Source organism: Sinocyclocheilus rhinocerous, unplaced genomic scaffold (assembly GCF_001515625.1).
Source record: "Sinocyclocheilus rhinocerous isolate Xijiao unplaced genomic scaffold, SAMN03320098_v1.1 scaffold711, whole genome shotgun sequence".
Classification (NCBI taxonomy): domain Eukaryota; kingdom Metazoa; phylum Chordata; class Actinopteri; order Cypriniformes; family Cyprinidae; genus Sinocyclocheilus; species Sinocyclocheilus rhinocerous.
This window is the reverse complement of record NW_015641018.1, coordinates 2,450,693-2,466,416: the sequence shown is the minus strand read 5'-3', so window position 1 is coordinate 2,466,416 and position 15,724 is coordinate 2,450,693. Positions and strand designations below refer to the sequence as shown.

Sequence of the window (15,724 nt, the reverse complement as noted above, 5' to 3'; positions counted from 1 at the left end):
TTCGTATAATTGCGGATGAACCACTGATGTCACATGGATTATTTTACAGATCTCCTTGCTATGTTTCTGGACTTGGGAACATTTCAGTTGCGTTGCTGTCTATGCAGGGCCAGACAGCTCTCAGATTCCATCAAAAATATCTTAATTTGTGTTCTGAAGATGAACGAAGGTCTTATGGGTTTGAAACGACATGAGGGTGAGTAATTAATGACAGAATTTTCATTTTTGGGTGAACTAACCCTTTAAATCTGACTGTACTTTTCACATTGTTGGTGTGACAAACAGCATCATGCTGAAATCAAAACCTCCTCCACACACACACACAGAGCCTCCGCAGCCATTTCAGCCCCCTCTCCTCCTGACAGAAATTTAGACTCAGCAAAATCTGGAAGGATGATGATTTGAGGAAAATCCCTTATTCCACATCGCCGGAGCGTCACTCGAGCGCGTGTTATTACCGAACCAGCGCACTCAAATGAAATGATCTGCCTCATGAGCGGTCATTTAACCCTGACCGCAGAGGCCAAGAAACCACCCAGATGGCATTTCACACCCACCTCCTCCACCCCACCGCTTCCCTCTGCCTCCATTGCTTCCTTTGTGTCTTCCCCGTCTCGGAGCGCGAGGGAGAGAGAGTTACGCTGCACTCCGAGAGAGCTGGCAGCCCTCCAATCCCCATGAGAAGGCAACATTTCCATTGATCACAGCAAATGGAGACATGTCAAGTTACCACGGCAACTGGCAGGCCAGTGAGGCGGCTCCGTGTGCGTGAGGACTGGCTGCAGGAGCATCAGGGTGGAGCTGTGTGGGCTGGAATCCTTCAAGAAGAGAAGAAAAGCCATTCTCTTACTGCTTCGAACATAAAAGTGAGATTCAGAGTGCTTATGCATTTGAATATTTCTGATAGGAAGTCATACAGATAAAGCTTTACTGCTGTTTCAGAAAGCCAAGTTGGTGAGGAGGGCAAAATCATGCTCAGCTTATTAACAGTGTGTATATATTTCAATGATTTATGATCCATTTCATAATGAATAGACAGTCCTATATGGCAATGTACAGTATGTACAGCAAGAGCTGGTCATGTACTCCATCTACAGGCTGCCTACCTGACACACAACATGACTGGCATGATATAATCTCCAAATAACATATAGGCTAACTCACAAAGACTAATTCTCCTCAATACACACCATAACTTGCATAAAATAATCACTGCAATTTTAGAAAACCAAAAATGACATAAAAAGATTTTTTTTTTTTTTACATTTATTTATTATTCAGGTTTTTTTTATTTATACTTAATTTAAAAATAGGAGCAATAAAATATTAAAAATAAATAATAAAAAATAATAACATACTATAGGCTATATAATAATAAAAAACTTTTTCGAGCTGCATAACATCTTTCTCTCTGTATATAGATAACATATTATTACATGTAAATATTTAGATATATCCCCTACATTTATTTGTGCACATTTCCATTTGTGCAAGGGGTACATAAATTATTAATTATGAGCAGTTCTGTACATGCACACATACACAAGGAATGTTATTTCCTCTTCTTAATTAAAGGGTTGAAAAGTTAATGTGTCATTCAATAATTTCGCAGCAGAAGTGCATTAGATTATGCTACAGATAACAGAGAGTTAACATAATTAAAGCCAATTTGGGAGCAGTGCTATTTTAGTATCACTGAGACACAGTTTTTCTTCATATTTTGATTTGATTTTTATATTTTCTGTTATCATTATCATTTTTGTTAAAGTTACAGTAATTCTGTGTTTTTGTTTAAAATGCGTTTTTGTGTCGGCGCCAATATCCTCGTGGTTAGTGTGTCGACACATAGTGCAACTGTGCTCACAGCGACCCGAGTTCGATTCCCGTCTCGAGGTCCTTTGCTGATCCCGCTCCCCGCTTTCCTGTCATCTCTCTACTGTCGTATCTCAATAAAAAAGGCCATAAAAATAACTTTAAAAAAATTTTGTTTTTGTCACTTTAAAATATGCTTCTATAATTTTCATTATTTTTTATTTCAGTTTGTTGTAGTTAGGCTATTTTAGCACATCAAGTTAAACTAAAACTAAAAAAATTTAAATGTTGCCTTAAAAACTAGCTGAAATAATTCTAAATTAATAAATACAAAATTATATATTTTTTATTTGATATAGGCTACTTTATTTTTTAATAAATGAAAATATTTTAATGTTTTTAGTTAACTATAATAACCCTGGTTGTGAGTTTTGATATCAACCGAATCTCATGTTCTCTTTATCTACATTTACATTATTAAAAAAACTATATATTCTGGGAATGATTTGCATCATGATGCCAACGCACATTTACATAGAATCGTAGTCTCTTCTACGTCCATGAGAGGGTGACAAATCTCCCCTTAATTATCAGACTGGGCCAAATATCCTTTAATATAAAACATCATTAGATGCGAATACACACAAAACTCAGATCTCTGAGAAACCGGACACTCTCAGAGAGTTGATGAAGAGATGCTACATTGTGAATATGTTTAGAGCTCATTGACAGGGACGTGGACTGTATTTTCCGGGTTGCGCTGGTCTGATAGAGAGGCAGATTCAGGGGAGGGACGCCAGCAGCAGCAGCTCCCGGTCTCACTGCTCACACACAGGGAGAAGACACAGGGCTGACACTGATGGTGCTGCGCCTCTGAGAAAAAAACTAACACTTCACCCGGGACAGTTCACCTGAAATTTGAGGGAAACCGCATTGGGACACTATGGAGTGAGTATAGCAACTATTCTTGATTTAGCGGGCAGGCCAGTGCGCCGCTGGCCCTCATAATGAGTGAACGGAGCCACACCTGCAAAACATCCCAAGCTCCGCTCTTCTCTTGCAATTCATTTAGAGTGCGAAGCCTACCTATAGCACATTTAAACGGTGATTTTAAAATAAGGCTGTGTTTTTTCATTTAAAAATGTATTTGTTAAAACGCATATCGTTTTGTTGCTATATTTTGCCGTGGTGTAGCCTAATTGGTACAGCGGATAACGGTATGACTTCCAGCTGTGAGCAGCATCCAGCAGCACACATGCGCTCGCAGAAATAGGTTTCTCCTTCATGGCTTTGACACTTAGTGCAGTGGTTTACATGCCTAATTTAGAAACGTGTCTCTTTTTCTTTGAGGTAGCCTACTGAGTTACAAAATATGCTATTCATCTAATGTGCGTGTCTGTGTACAGTATGTCGTATTTAACCACGACTGCGATTTGAAAATAGACTCGAGGCCGCTAGTGCTGATATTGAGCACTACAGCACGATTGTGACTACAGTAGACCTACAAACAAGTAATAATATCGAGTAACTTACGTTTAAGACAGAAATCCGCCTTTTTTTGTATATTTCATCTACCACTAAAATTGACCGAAAAGAAGCCAAAACAGTAGCTTTGCGTCTGGTCTAAAGAAGCAGTCAGCACAGAATAAAATCTGGGTCTGGAACACTGCATAAGAATGGAATATACTTACAGCGATTTCCATTCTGTTGAACGCATGGCTTTATTGGAAATCCATTCCGGGTTTTATATTAACCGCTCCATTCATAATAGTGAGCGAAACCTGTGTCTTCCGTTTCCGGTTATTTTAGCTATACAAAACAGTTCCTTATGCTGCAAGATAGGCTACTGCGAACTGGTATTTGCTATAGTATTAATTTAATTTACTCTCGTATTCATAAACACACTGGTTTGTAGCGCAAATAGTTTTGTTACTGTTTACTGCACTTTGTTATTATTTTAGTTATGTAGCCTACATATAGCGGCTAATGAATCGGAAGTCGTGAATCAGTTTGTTAAGGCTGCTTGATATTGCAAACTGGTATTTCCTATAATATTATTTCAACTATCGAAATCATAAACACGTTGATTTGTAGTGCAAATAGTTTGACCATTTACCTATAGCAGCTAATGAATCGAAAGTCTCGCACATTCAAAGAAAATACCTTGCTTCCGTGTTGCAAAATAAGGTGTAGAAAGAAATTCAGATGCTGTTTTAAAAGCTCCACAAAATCAAACTACTCTGCTTTCATTTGAAATTTAGACAGTGCTTGCAAGTTTAAAGGGGTTATATGATGTTGCTAAAAAGAACATTATTTTGTGTATTTGGTGTAATGAAATGTGTTTATGCGGTTTAAGGTTAAAAAAAACACATTGTTTTCCACATACTGTACATTATTGTTTCTCCTCTATGCCCCGCCTTTCTGAAACACGGCGATTTTTACAAAGCTCATCGGTCTGAAAAAGCAAGGTGTGCTCTGATTGGCCAGCTATCCAATGCGTTATGATTGGCCGAATACCTCAAGTGTGTGAAGGAAATGTTACGCCCCACATAGTGATGTAGACATGTGGGGGCGTGTTAGAACGAGCCATTTTTTTTCGTGTGGTTGACTCTTAACTTATATAAAGAATATCTCTTTGGATTTGAGACTTTAGTCTTTGCAACTTTACAGATCTTTTTGCACCAAGAGCTTGTAACACTTCAAAGAGAAAGGAAAAATTGAAATCGCATCATATGACCCCTTTAATTAAAAAGTCATTAGGTTTTTGATAATTTGCATACTACATTGTGAATGGTGTGTTTTCTTGCATTCATTTGCATACCGAACAGTGGTGGATTTTTTTTCTCTCTCTGAAGCATTTCTCTGATTCTCCTAACTTTTTTTTTTTTTTGCTGTGCTGGTGCTTTCTTTAAACAATATAGTTATTTGCAACATTTCAGTATATTGTAGACTGAATTAAATTTAGCAAGTTTTCCCTTGTGTAATGCATTACACTTGAAAAAATGTTGAGAGAGAGAGAGAGATGAATGATGGCTTAGTTATGATGCAATGGAAGTAGTGGCAGATCATTACTTCTGTATTGTGATGTACACCTGAGTGAAACTGATTTTCAAAAATGTAGAAAAAATGGGACTTGGTTCTGTTCATCAGTTGTTGTTTGGACAGAGGCGGAGCTTGTGGTTAACTCTAAGAAAGGGGCGGGGTTTAGCTGAATAAATGATTGGAGGAATCTGGCATACGTCATGTACGGAAAATTTTGATTATGACAAGGTCAAAATAGTAAAAAATAAATAAATAAAACATGCATGGATGAATTGTTCACAATAAGAAGCAGTTAGAAACAGAAATTTCCATTTCATGCAGTCTTTAGTGATAAGCAGTGATAATGAGTAGAGATTTTAATTGATTGACTTCAGAATCTCTTTTTTTCCCCAGTGTCAGCTTCAAAAAAAGATTTCTGTCGGCTTGATTTCTGTAAGCATGCAGCGAGCTGTATTGATATGTGAAACAGCCTAATAATCCATGCACTGAGAATCCTGTTTCCCTCTGTGAAACTGAGAGGATACATACATCATGACTGGGGCTTTAGCTAGAGGAGCAGAGACAACTGCCGGCAGACTTAATTACTCTAATGTACTACACCAGAGAAAGCGAGAGAGATGAGGGGTGGGCTGACAGTTGCTCCTGGAATCTGAATGAAAGGCCCTGCCCATATCGGATGGCACATGGCTCTCCATTAGTGACTCGCAGGGGTCTGTCTGAAACCCCATAAATGACCACTCCATTCAGGGGAGGATGAAATTAGGTGCTGTTTTATTGGCACAATGAAAATATCTTCCCTGAAATATGATCTGAGCTGCTTTTAGCCGACAGAAATGTGGTGGTAATTGTATGGATAAACCTATTGTGTATTTTGGGGACTGCGTGTTGCATTTTTATGTCCAGAGCAGTTCTGGCGAAATTTGAGAATGCCAAAGCTGCTCTTTTCTCTTTCAATAAATGCAGCGTTATTATCCTCAGGCTTCAGCGAGAAGGTTGATGGGCACATCCGTTCCTGTTGATGTTGCTTTGAAACTCAGCATGCATACCATTTCCCCACTGTCGTCCTTGTGAAGTGCTGATTTCTGCCACATGTGCTGAGGAATGCTGGGATGCTTCAAAGGATTCATCAGACTCCATGTCTGAGCTGAGCCCTAATGAACAAGCCTGAATCTGCTTGGTCAGGGTTCCTCGAAGATGAAGAAAACTGAGCGAGAACTGAAGCAAGTTAAGAAACCCTTCCCTCCATTCTTTAAAACGAATATATCCTTTGCTCCTCGCTTCCTGTCCATTTTGTTATCCTCTTCGCTCTGTTATTCACTATCAGTGTGAAAGGAGCTTGGGGTTATCGCATTTATTATGGCCGACACCCTTTACTGACAATATGGGGTGAGGTGGTATAAATTAGACAGTGTTCTTTCACTTCTATTCATTGAACAGTTCATGAGTAAGGCCACAGGGATGTGCCTGTTTCCCTTGACAGAATAGTGTTGTCAAAAATCTGTGCAAAAGCCGTTTAGTGTATTCTATCCTTAAAGGGACAGTTCACCCAAAAATGAAAGAATTTTTTTTTTTCATCATTTACTCAACCTCCGCTTGTTCCAAACCTGTATGAGCTTCTTTCTTCAGTTGAACACAAAAGACGATATTTTGAAGAATGTGGGTAACCAAACAGTTGACGGTAGCCATTGACTTCTATGATTGGCCTATTTTTTCCATCCTATGGAAGTCAATAGGGAATGGTAACTATTTGTTTACTCACACTCTTCACAATATCTTCTTATTCATTCCAGTGAGTCATACAAGTTTGGAATGAAATGAGGGTGAGTAAATGATGACAGAATTTTCATTTTTGGGTGAGCATTCCCTTTAATTTTAGTGCAAAACACACAGACACATGTATTGCTCGGTCTTTGGGTTAGTAGCACTAGCAGAATCTGGCCTGTCATCTCCTGCTGCTCAGCTGTGTCTGTGACCCTATAACCAGACATGATTACTGTGCTGTGACTGTGCTTCTGTCTGTGAGGCTGTCATGAGCCCAAAGGCATGAGCAGCCCTGCACATGGGTTAAACTTACGCTATAAATCAGTCAGTCTATAGAGCCTGAGTTCAGGCTAAGCATGTCAGTTCTTTCCCAGTGAGATTTGTTAGTCCACCGATAGGCTGAATTCTCTTTGGACATCGTTAGACAGAACATGTGACAAATCTGTGGGAATATTTGATGATTTCAAACCTTTTAAAATATCACCTGTGAAAGCCTAGAGGCCTCCATCCTTCTCCTCTCCTCCACAAGCAGCACTAGTAAAGGTTAAACCAATAATCTCTGGGCATTGAAGTAGTTAGCCTTGACATTTAAGTGTGTTTTACTGAGTTATGGTTATTAGTTTTGTAGGGTCATTATAGGAGCATGGCTCATTAGGCGGATTCTGCTGCTGGGATGCAGACTTAATTTGACTGAACATTTGTTATATTGTGGCATTCATTTTGTTTGGTTGATGTTAACTCTGGGTCTTTGGGTCATTCTCAGGAAATGATGTTATCCGTTTCCTCATTAATTGTTACTTACAGTAGAATTAAATGGACAGACACTGAACTTGGTCTTTTTAATTGAAAGTATAAAATATGTGATTTGATAGTTAAGTCCATTATTCGTTATTTTTGTACTGTAATCTTTAACCCTGTTAAGTTATAACTCAGAAAAAGACAACACAGAGCTGAAAGCAAAATGTCATCAGTTATATATATATTATATACAATTTTTTTTTTTCAATTAAAAAGTATAAGAAATTACCGAAGTCATGCTACCAGAATTTTAATATCTTTTCAGATTATAGTAAAATATAGTTAAAATAAAATTCTACATTTCAGAATTACTTTAACAGGGTTAAAACTATGTACTGTAGCATTTTAAGAGTTTGCAAAGAGTGATATTATTGTAAAATAAAAATGTAAAATATTAAAAATCATTTTTGTTAATTGAAATTAACCTGAAATAAAATTAAGTATTAGATTAAAACATTTTAATGTATTTTAAATGTCCTAAATGTCTTTTAAATTTATTTTTATTATTTGAATTTATTTATTTATTTTTATTTTGTATTATATAAATAAAAAATAAAATATATCTGTGTGTGTGTGTGTGTATATATATATGTATATATATATACACACACACACACACACACACACACACACACATAATGAAATGGTAAATGAATAATAATAAAAATAATAGTAATAATATATTTTTAAAAAGCTACAATTTTCAGGCACAAATGGCACTGTTTCCTAAGAATTGACTAATTAATTTTTATATCCATCAGATTTGATGGAAGACAGGCAGGAAGTTGAATCCATTTTGTAAGTAGACCACAAATGAGTGATCTGGTGAAGATCTGTCTTGAATAGTCCTCTTAATGTCTCAATGTTTGCGGGACACTCCCGCAGTCATGGGGTCTCAAAGCTGCTCTTTGTGCCTCATGCTTTTTCACTGCAGGAGGATGTTTGTTCATCCACACGACCTCAAAACATCCCTGAACTCAGCTGAGAGACATGAAATGATCTAACTGCTGAAACTGTTAGAAGAATGTATTCGGACTGTGTTGGCCGAGATGAGGTGCTGCTTTATTGAGTGGAAAAACATCTGTTTTAGTTCTCTGATGTAATTTCTTTAGGGTGAAAGGGATGCCTTGAATTCCTCCTTCTCTCTAGATTGTTTTCGAACAAGTGGTGCATGTCAAAAGCAGCTTAATTAGTGAAATATGTGATTAATTTAGCATCTAAAAAACCTGAAATACCTGAGGAAACAATAATGTCCTTTTATGGCCCCAATCCTTTCAAAATCATCATATTATTGCAGCCAGGAGAATAAAAGACAGATGTGGAAACATTTGTGGATTTGTATCTGAACATGTTACTTCGTGTCTTTTGGTTTGTTTTGCTGGTTGATTTGGAGTAATGTAGCAAATGTGAACATTCTCTATTCACCGTCAGCCAAGATGAATTTATTCTGTCCTGGACAGTGGGGGTTGCTGAGAAAAACTAGTATTTGGCTGTTTATGTGATCACAAGATGTGACGCAACCTTCAGGCTACTGACATGAGTCTCATGTGAATGTACATTTTAAACATCAAAAATAGACATTTAAAAAAAAAAATCATGAATTTAGTAGTAAGTTCTTGTCTTTACTTTTAGTAATAAGTAAATTATTTAGTGACAGTCCAAACAGATTATATGAAAACATCTTCATCTACTGCTCTAAACTGAAAGTGATCCAAAAGTATTTTTAAGCTGAGTTTGTGGATATGCTCGGCCCTGGCAGCTTTTAGAGCCTGTCTATAGCTGGAATGTGACGGAATGAACGGCGCAGACGCGCGTTTCGTTTGTTAGTTTGCTATTTAAGCACGCGCAACGCTCGCGGTTGTCGTCTGTAGTAGCTAAATAGTATTTTTGCCATTTAATATTCACATACACTAGTCCATATCGCGGTTTGATTGAAGTGTACTGAATTGCATTGGATTTATTCATTCAATATTTGACAAATTCAGTGACATTGGTCATTACACAGTAAACTTGTGTAGCATTTTGAATGTACAAAAATTAAAGGGTTTGTTAATTTTCATTGGAATAAAAGATAGATTAATGTTTTCGCCTTCATTTGATTACCAGAAAAATGAAAATACACAACACAGACAAATATCATGCATCTGAAGCTATAATTTTAATACTAAGCAACAGTGCATATTATATAGGGCCTATTTTAATTTTTTTAAATGGCGCTCATTTGTTTTTGTGAAGGACCCAAGAAGGACCATGCACAGTCACTTTCCACACAGGCACACTTCATGTTTGGTTGAAATAATCCTTAAGCATGTAAATTTATAATTTCCTTCAGTTTAATTTAAATGTGCAATTAAAATAAATAAAAATAAATGTAAAAGTTTAGAATTAGACAACCTGGCGTTGTATAGAAAATTGCATAGTGAAAATTACCCCAACGCACCACCTAGTGTCCAGCCTACTCTAATACTATTATAACCTGTTTAAATGTGAACAAGGGATTTACAACATTAAAGAAATCCTTTATTTATAACATGTACATGAAAAATCTAAAAGATTAGACACAACTATGGGACACGGTCGTGCAGCAGCGAGCAACAGTGAAAGGAACCTCAAGGTTGTAAATGTGTGAAATTGTATAGGGCCCCATTCCTGTATTTTGCCTGGGGCCCCCAAATCACTAAATCCGCCCCTGACTGAATGCAACAAATGCCTCGTTTATAATGGGTTTTATCGATGCGTTTCAGAAAGGCGGGGCATAGAGGAGAAACAATAATGTTAAAAATTTAGAAAATAATGTGTTTTTTGAACCTTAAACCAAACACATTTCACTACACCAAATACACAAAATAATGTTATTTTTAGCAACATCATATGACCCCTTTAAAAATTTGTCAATGTCACTGCATTAAATAACAAAATATCAAACTAAGTGGCATTTTTAAGCAAAAGATATTAAAGATTGCTTTAAAAATGCTTAAAAGCATTTTAAGCAAATAATTCAACTTTTTCAAAAAAAAAAAAAAAAAAAAAAAAAAAAAAGTGATTTATAATGTTTCAAAAGATTTCCAATTCAAATAAATGCTGTTCTTTTGGACTTTCTATTCATCCAAGATTCTTGAAAAACATGTATCATGGTTGCCACAAAATATTAAGATGCACAACTGTCTTCAACATTGATTAATAATAAGAAATGTTTCTTAAACACCAAATGAGCATATTAGAATGATTTCTGAAGGATCATGTGACACTGAAGACTGGAGTAATGATGCTGAAAATTCAGCTTTGCATCACAGGAATAAATTACATTTTAACATATATTCAAATAGAAACTATTTTAACCTACTATTAAATTGTAAAAAAAATATATTTCACAACTGTTTTTACTGCATTTTTGATCAAATAAAAGACACTTAAAAAAAAAAAAAATCTTACCAACAGCAAACTTTTGAATGGTGATGCATTGACTAAAAATTGCACTATTAAATTACAAATTGCACTACAAAATTAGTTATTTGCAAAAACAAATGATTAAATTTAAATTAAGTGAAGTTATAGATTTTCAGTACTGTCAATTTTATTAGCTACTTTGCTTGTAGTGTGACTCACTGAAAAGAGCAACCTGACTGAATAGCTTAGCAGTTTTGGTAGCTTCCCCATCTCTGGCTCTTACATAACATTACAAGACAACTTGGACGTCCCCGTTGACAGCTATTAAAGTGTTAAGCTAGTAAAGGAAATCTAATCAGCTGGCGTATGGGGCGCGCTGACCAGACCCGCTCTGAGATCATGCTGTTGTTTGTGCTAGCCGTGGTTGATAAGCATGTGACGGGAGGAAAATTAGCCAGACATATGACCCTCATTTCACAGAGGACTGAGCCTCCACTGCACAAAATCTGCAGCTGTATATAGATTTAAAAGCGAGAGAATAAATAATCAGTGTGAGGTGCTGACTGCCCTGTCAGAAGTAGAAGATTGTCATTTTATGCCTGCCAATGCTGACCTACTAACCCTGAGCACAGCACTGCGGCATACTCTCAATTTGGGCTCAATTTGTTGGGAACGTTTTCTTTTTGTAAAGCTTTTTTTTTTTTAGCAGAACCTGATTTTACCAAGTGCGACGTGTTCCTGGATCAACATCTTTGTTGACCCTGGAACAACATTGTGCTTAACCAATCAGATTTGAAGAACCACTTTATAGTTTTTGTGAAGTTTAGGCTTACAATCAGTGTTTGGTGCTTGTACATCAGTGTCATTCATCTATCATTTCCTCTTATTTTAGGGATTACTCATGGTTAAGTTTAGACGTAGGTGTAGGGATATGGTCAAGACTAAATTTTTGAATTAAAATGCTGTTCCAGGGTCAACAAAATATGTTGACCTAGGAACACATCTAACTCAGCAAAATCAGGACGTGCCATTTTTTTTTTACTGCTTGTGAAGCTAACAAACTGCTTCTCCTTTTCAGCTTTCACATTGACACTGTGTTGACATTTAAGCAACCTGATGGGTAGCTAGATCAGTATTAGGGCTGCACAATTAATCAAAATAAAACGGAAATTGCGATATGACTTAGTGTGATTATCAAATCGTATTCATAATGTAAAATAAAATTATTGTTATTATTATATCATTTTATTAAATAATCTATTTTTATAGTCAAATATTACAATAGAACAATTTCGTAATTTATTATTTTATTTATTTATTTAATGATAATAAAAAGAAGAATTATTATTAATATTATTTAATTGCATTTTTGATATTATTATTGTTATTTTATAGCCTGAAAACAGTCACTGGCTGAATTTGGAAAACTGTAAACAAACCTGCGGCATTATATATGGAGGTAAGATGAGCACCAAATTGGACAAAGATGCCCCTGCACAAGTAAACTAAATCTATTACGTCTGTTACGAATGAAGTGAAAATGAAAATGAGATGAAAAGTGTTGATTGCAGCATTAATATTTCTTATTATTAATGTCGAGTTTTATTCAGTGCATGCGCTCGGTGACTGAATTCTGCACTATCGCAAATTTTTCTCATCATAAACAATGAAGTGCAGATGCACGTACGATGCAAGTAAGAAATTTATTTCACAACGAAGAAAGCTTCACCAGAGTTTTTTGAGAGTGCTTAAACTTGCGCTAAACTGATGTCAGTGATAATGTTCTTCGATGATGTAAACATATAGGCAATTCTTTGCTCGCTTTCTGAATAGTTTATTCACTATTTGAATAATGTTTTTATTAAATTGTGATCACGTTAAATACATATTCAGTCATATTAAAAAAAATTTTGACATGACACCCGTATCTGGTACAAGAACGATCAATAATGATCATCTTAAATTGGACAGTTTGCCTCTTTTGTTTTTTATCCGCCATCTCTATCTTTCTGTCGCTCGGCTCGGCTAATGTCCGTCCCATCCACTGAAAGCTCTCTCCTCCACATCACGAGTAGACACGCCCCTTATTGCTGATTGGCTACAAGTTTGTTTTGCTATTCGGCCCGAATCAGTTTTCTAAGTGTTTTTGAAAAATCACATACCCTGCCTTTAATTGACATGACGCAATTACACAATTAGTTGACGAGGAGTGCACAACAGAGCTTCATCGAATATAATGAGTATTTGTTAGTTTTGACTGGTGATGGATTTCATTGAAGACTATAATTTTAAAATCAAGTATAGCATTAAATGACAGACACATGCTTTTGCATCTAAAATCACATGCACACATTAAAATCTATAGGATTTTCAACCTATTTTATCACTTGCTAGATGAAAATTGCATTTCCAGTCATATATTAATGATGGGTTGGATATCTGAAATTCACTATACAGAGCAAACACAGTTCAGAGAAAAAGCATGGTAGGTTCTGTAGTCCATATGACTTGTAATATCAGCTTTAAATGTCATTCAAACAGTCATATTTCCTTCCATAATAAGGATGTTTGCATAATCACATAGTGCGCCAGGTTGAGCATTAACTGCGCTCTCAGCTGCTGTGTCACCCGTTCAGTTCCTCCGAAAGGCTGTTTGTACAGGTGTTGTGTTTTACTCATGTTGGGGGAAGGGAATGTAAGTGCGGCGGGACGGAGAACAGCCTTCACATTCTTCTTTTCCCTGACGGCATCTCACCTCATCTTTCAAATGCTCCGTATAGGGGCCGCCGCTACAGCTGTGTCCTTCCGTAGACGGGGATGTCAGCAGGGGTCCGTTTTACTGTCTGGAAGATCTTTGGGGCCAGGCCCTTTGCGAATGAACAAGGAAAATTGTGTGTGTGGACAAGAAATGAGGGAATGAGTTGAATGAGGATGTTCCTGATGGGAAAACAGACTTCATTTGTCATTAGGGAGAACGCTGGCGTTTGTGTCTCCTGCTTGAGCCACAGAGGACATCGTCAACATTAACACGGTTCTTCAGCCATTTTCTGCTCTTCTTGGAATCAGTTGCACAAAACCTACGAGGAAATGTTGCAGTTTCACTCCAAAGCGGAATATTTTCTTCTCTTGTTAAATCAAACTCAGCATGAATCAAATCTCAGACTCATTTCTCAAACTTTTCCCTTCTTGCTTTGTGGGAAAGCACCATTTTAACCTGCATCTTGGCAGTCATTGTGATTTTTGAGACCTTTAACAGATTTCATTTCTACTGTCTGTCTATCTATCTATCTATCTATCTATCTATATATATCTATATATATCTGTCCAAATGGTTGGTATCTATCTATCTGTCTGTCTGTCTGTCTGTCAAAAAAATGTAAGCTTAAATAATAATACTAAAATACCAAAAAAATAGAAAATAATAAAAAAATGACAAAACATATAAAAATTACCAAAGGTGTAAATAAAATTAAAGTTAAAACAGAAAATATTAAACAAAGAAAAAAAAATTCCACACACCGAAATTACAGCTCCAAAAAAATATTTTCCCAAACAGCGCATTTCAGTCAGACAGGCACACCAAAAACAGAAAATATTACAATAAAATCTGATTCAAGACTACAAGAGTATTTCAGAGAAACTAAAATAACATACACGCATATATCATAATTAAAATGAAATGTTCAGTCATAACTAAATAATGTGATGTTAATGTGATTTATAGTGTTTATTTTTTAATAATCACAACAATAATCTTCCATCATGATTCTTAATGAACACTTAAAAGTTTCCCACTGGTAGTTACAACAGTGTGGTGGCGTGTTGTGCGGTTATGATCATCTTGTATATCTGATGCACTGATGTGAAGCCAGCAACTATGTAATTTTACACTCAGTCCTCTGACTTCACCAGTAATTGCTAAAAGAGTCCAGATGCCAGAATAGGAAGCAAATCTGTCCTCTGTTTGTGACTATTGTTCTGTCTACCAGCCTAATACATATATTCTGTCTCCTTCAGGATGTCAGAATCAGTCTCACAGCAGGAGCGGCTCCAGGCTATTGCAGTAAGTCAAATTCTCACACCACATGTTCCCCTGGCGGTCCTAATAAACCCACCTCCTGAACCCATTTCACAAATCTGAAACTGGGTCGGAGATTTTTTACATACGAGGCTCATCGTGAAAAAAAAAAACCGGCTGATTTGTCTGCCCATGTCTAAAATTCCCTTAAGCAATGGATCAGTACTATTTTATTTCATTTAAGCATTACAGATTACATGATGGAAACTGTAGTTGGTAACGTAATCTAGGTTACTCATTTTAGTTAATGTAATCTGATTACTTTTTTTTATCTAACTTGTTTTAAACCTTAAACGTACCATATTGATATAAAAAGCAAAGAGAATATATTGCATTTTTTAATATCAACATCAAATGCATTAAACATTACAAATATGTATATAAAAGAACAATTATCAAATTCATCAGAACCTGTGTCATTTTTATGGACTCAGACAAAAACAATAAAAATCATAAAAATGTAATAATCAACTGGCATTATTTTGAAAATTACAATTGCAATTTAAACAGGAGTATGAATAATGTTAAAAATCGTATTCATTCATTCATTCATAAATTGTAAAAAAAATGTTTTAAATGTTAGTTTGTTTGTTTTTAATATTTTTATTTACTTATTTATTTTAAAATCTGGTGAAATGCTGTCATCTGTCCACAAAAATGCTGTATGTAATAGTTCTTACTAAGATTTTTAAAAAAAAGGAGGGCTGTAACATTCCCGGTTCAGTTTGTTAATCTATGCACCTTTTTTAGTCCTCACACACACATAGGTGCACACTTCTCACACACACACACACACACACACACACACACACACACACACACACACACACACACACACGCACACGC

The 15,724-nt window shown here is 36.1% G+C and overlaps 1 protein-coding gene and 1 long non-coding RNA gene across 3 annotated transcripts in view; one reads left to right on the top strand and one right to left on the bottom strand.

The window, feature by feature from the left end:
* The window catches only part of LOC107753816 (uncharacterized), a 7,266-nt gene extending 6,462 nt beyond the window's left edge, over positions 1-804 (bottom strand). The window contains exon 1 of the long non-coding RNA XR_001641508.1: positions 558-804. This is a non-coding gene — a long non-coding RNA (uncharacterized LOC107753816). The remainder of the gene's footprint in view (positions 1-557) is intronic.
* A 1,633-nt stretch (positions 805-2,437) lies between these two features.
* The window catches only part of LOC107753814 (paralemmin-1-like), a 34,605-nt gene continuing 21,318 nt past the window's right edge, over positions 2,438-15,724 (top strand). The window contains exons 1-2 of one of the 2 annotated variants that reach the window (XM_016570064.1): positions 2,438-2,760; positions 14,818-14,863. In XM_016570064.1, the coding sequence (XP_016425550.1) occupies positions 2,756-2,760; positions 14,818-14,863 (51 nt within the window). In that variant the 5' untranslated portion in view covers positions 2,438-2,755. The remainder of the gene's footprint in view (positions 2,761-14,817; positions 14,864-15,724) is intronic. The other variant, XM_016570063.1, reaches the window with a different exon arrangement.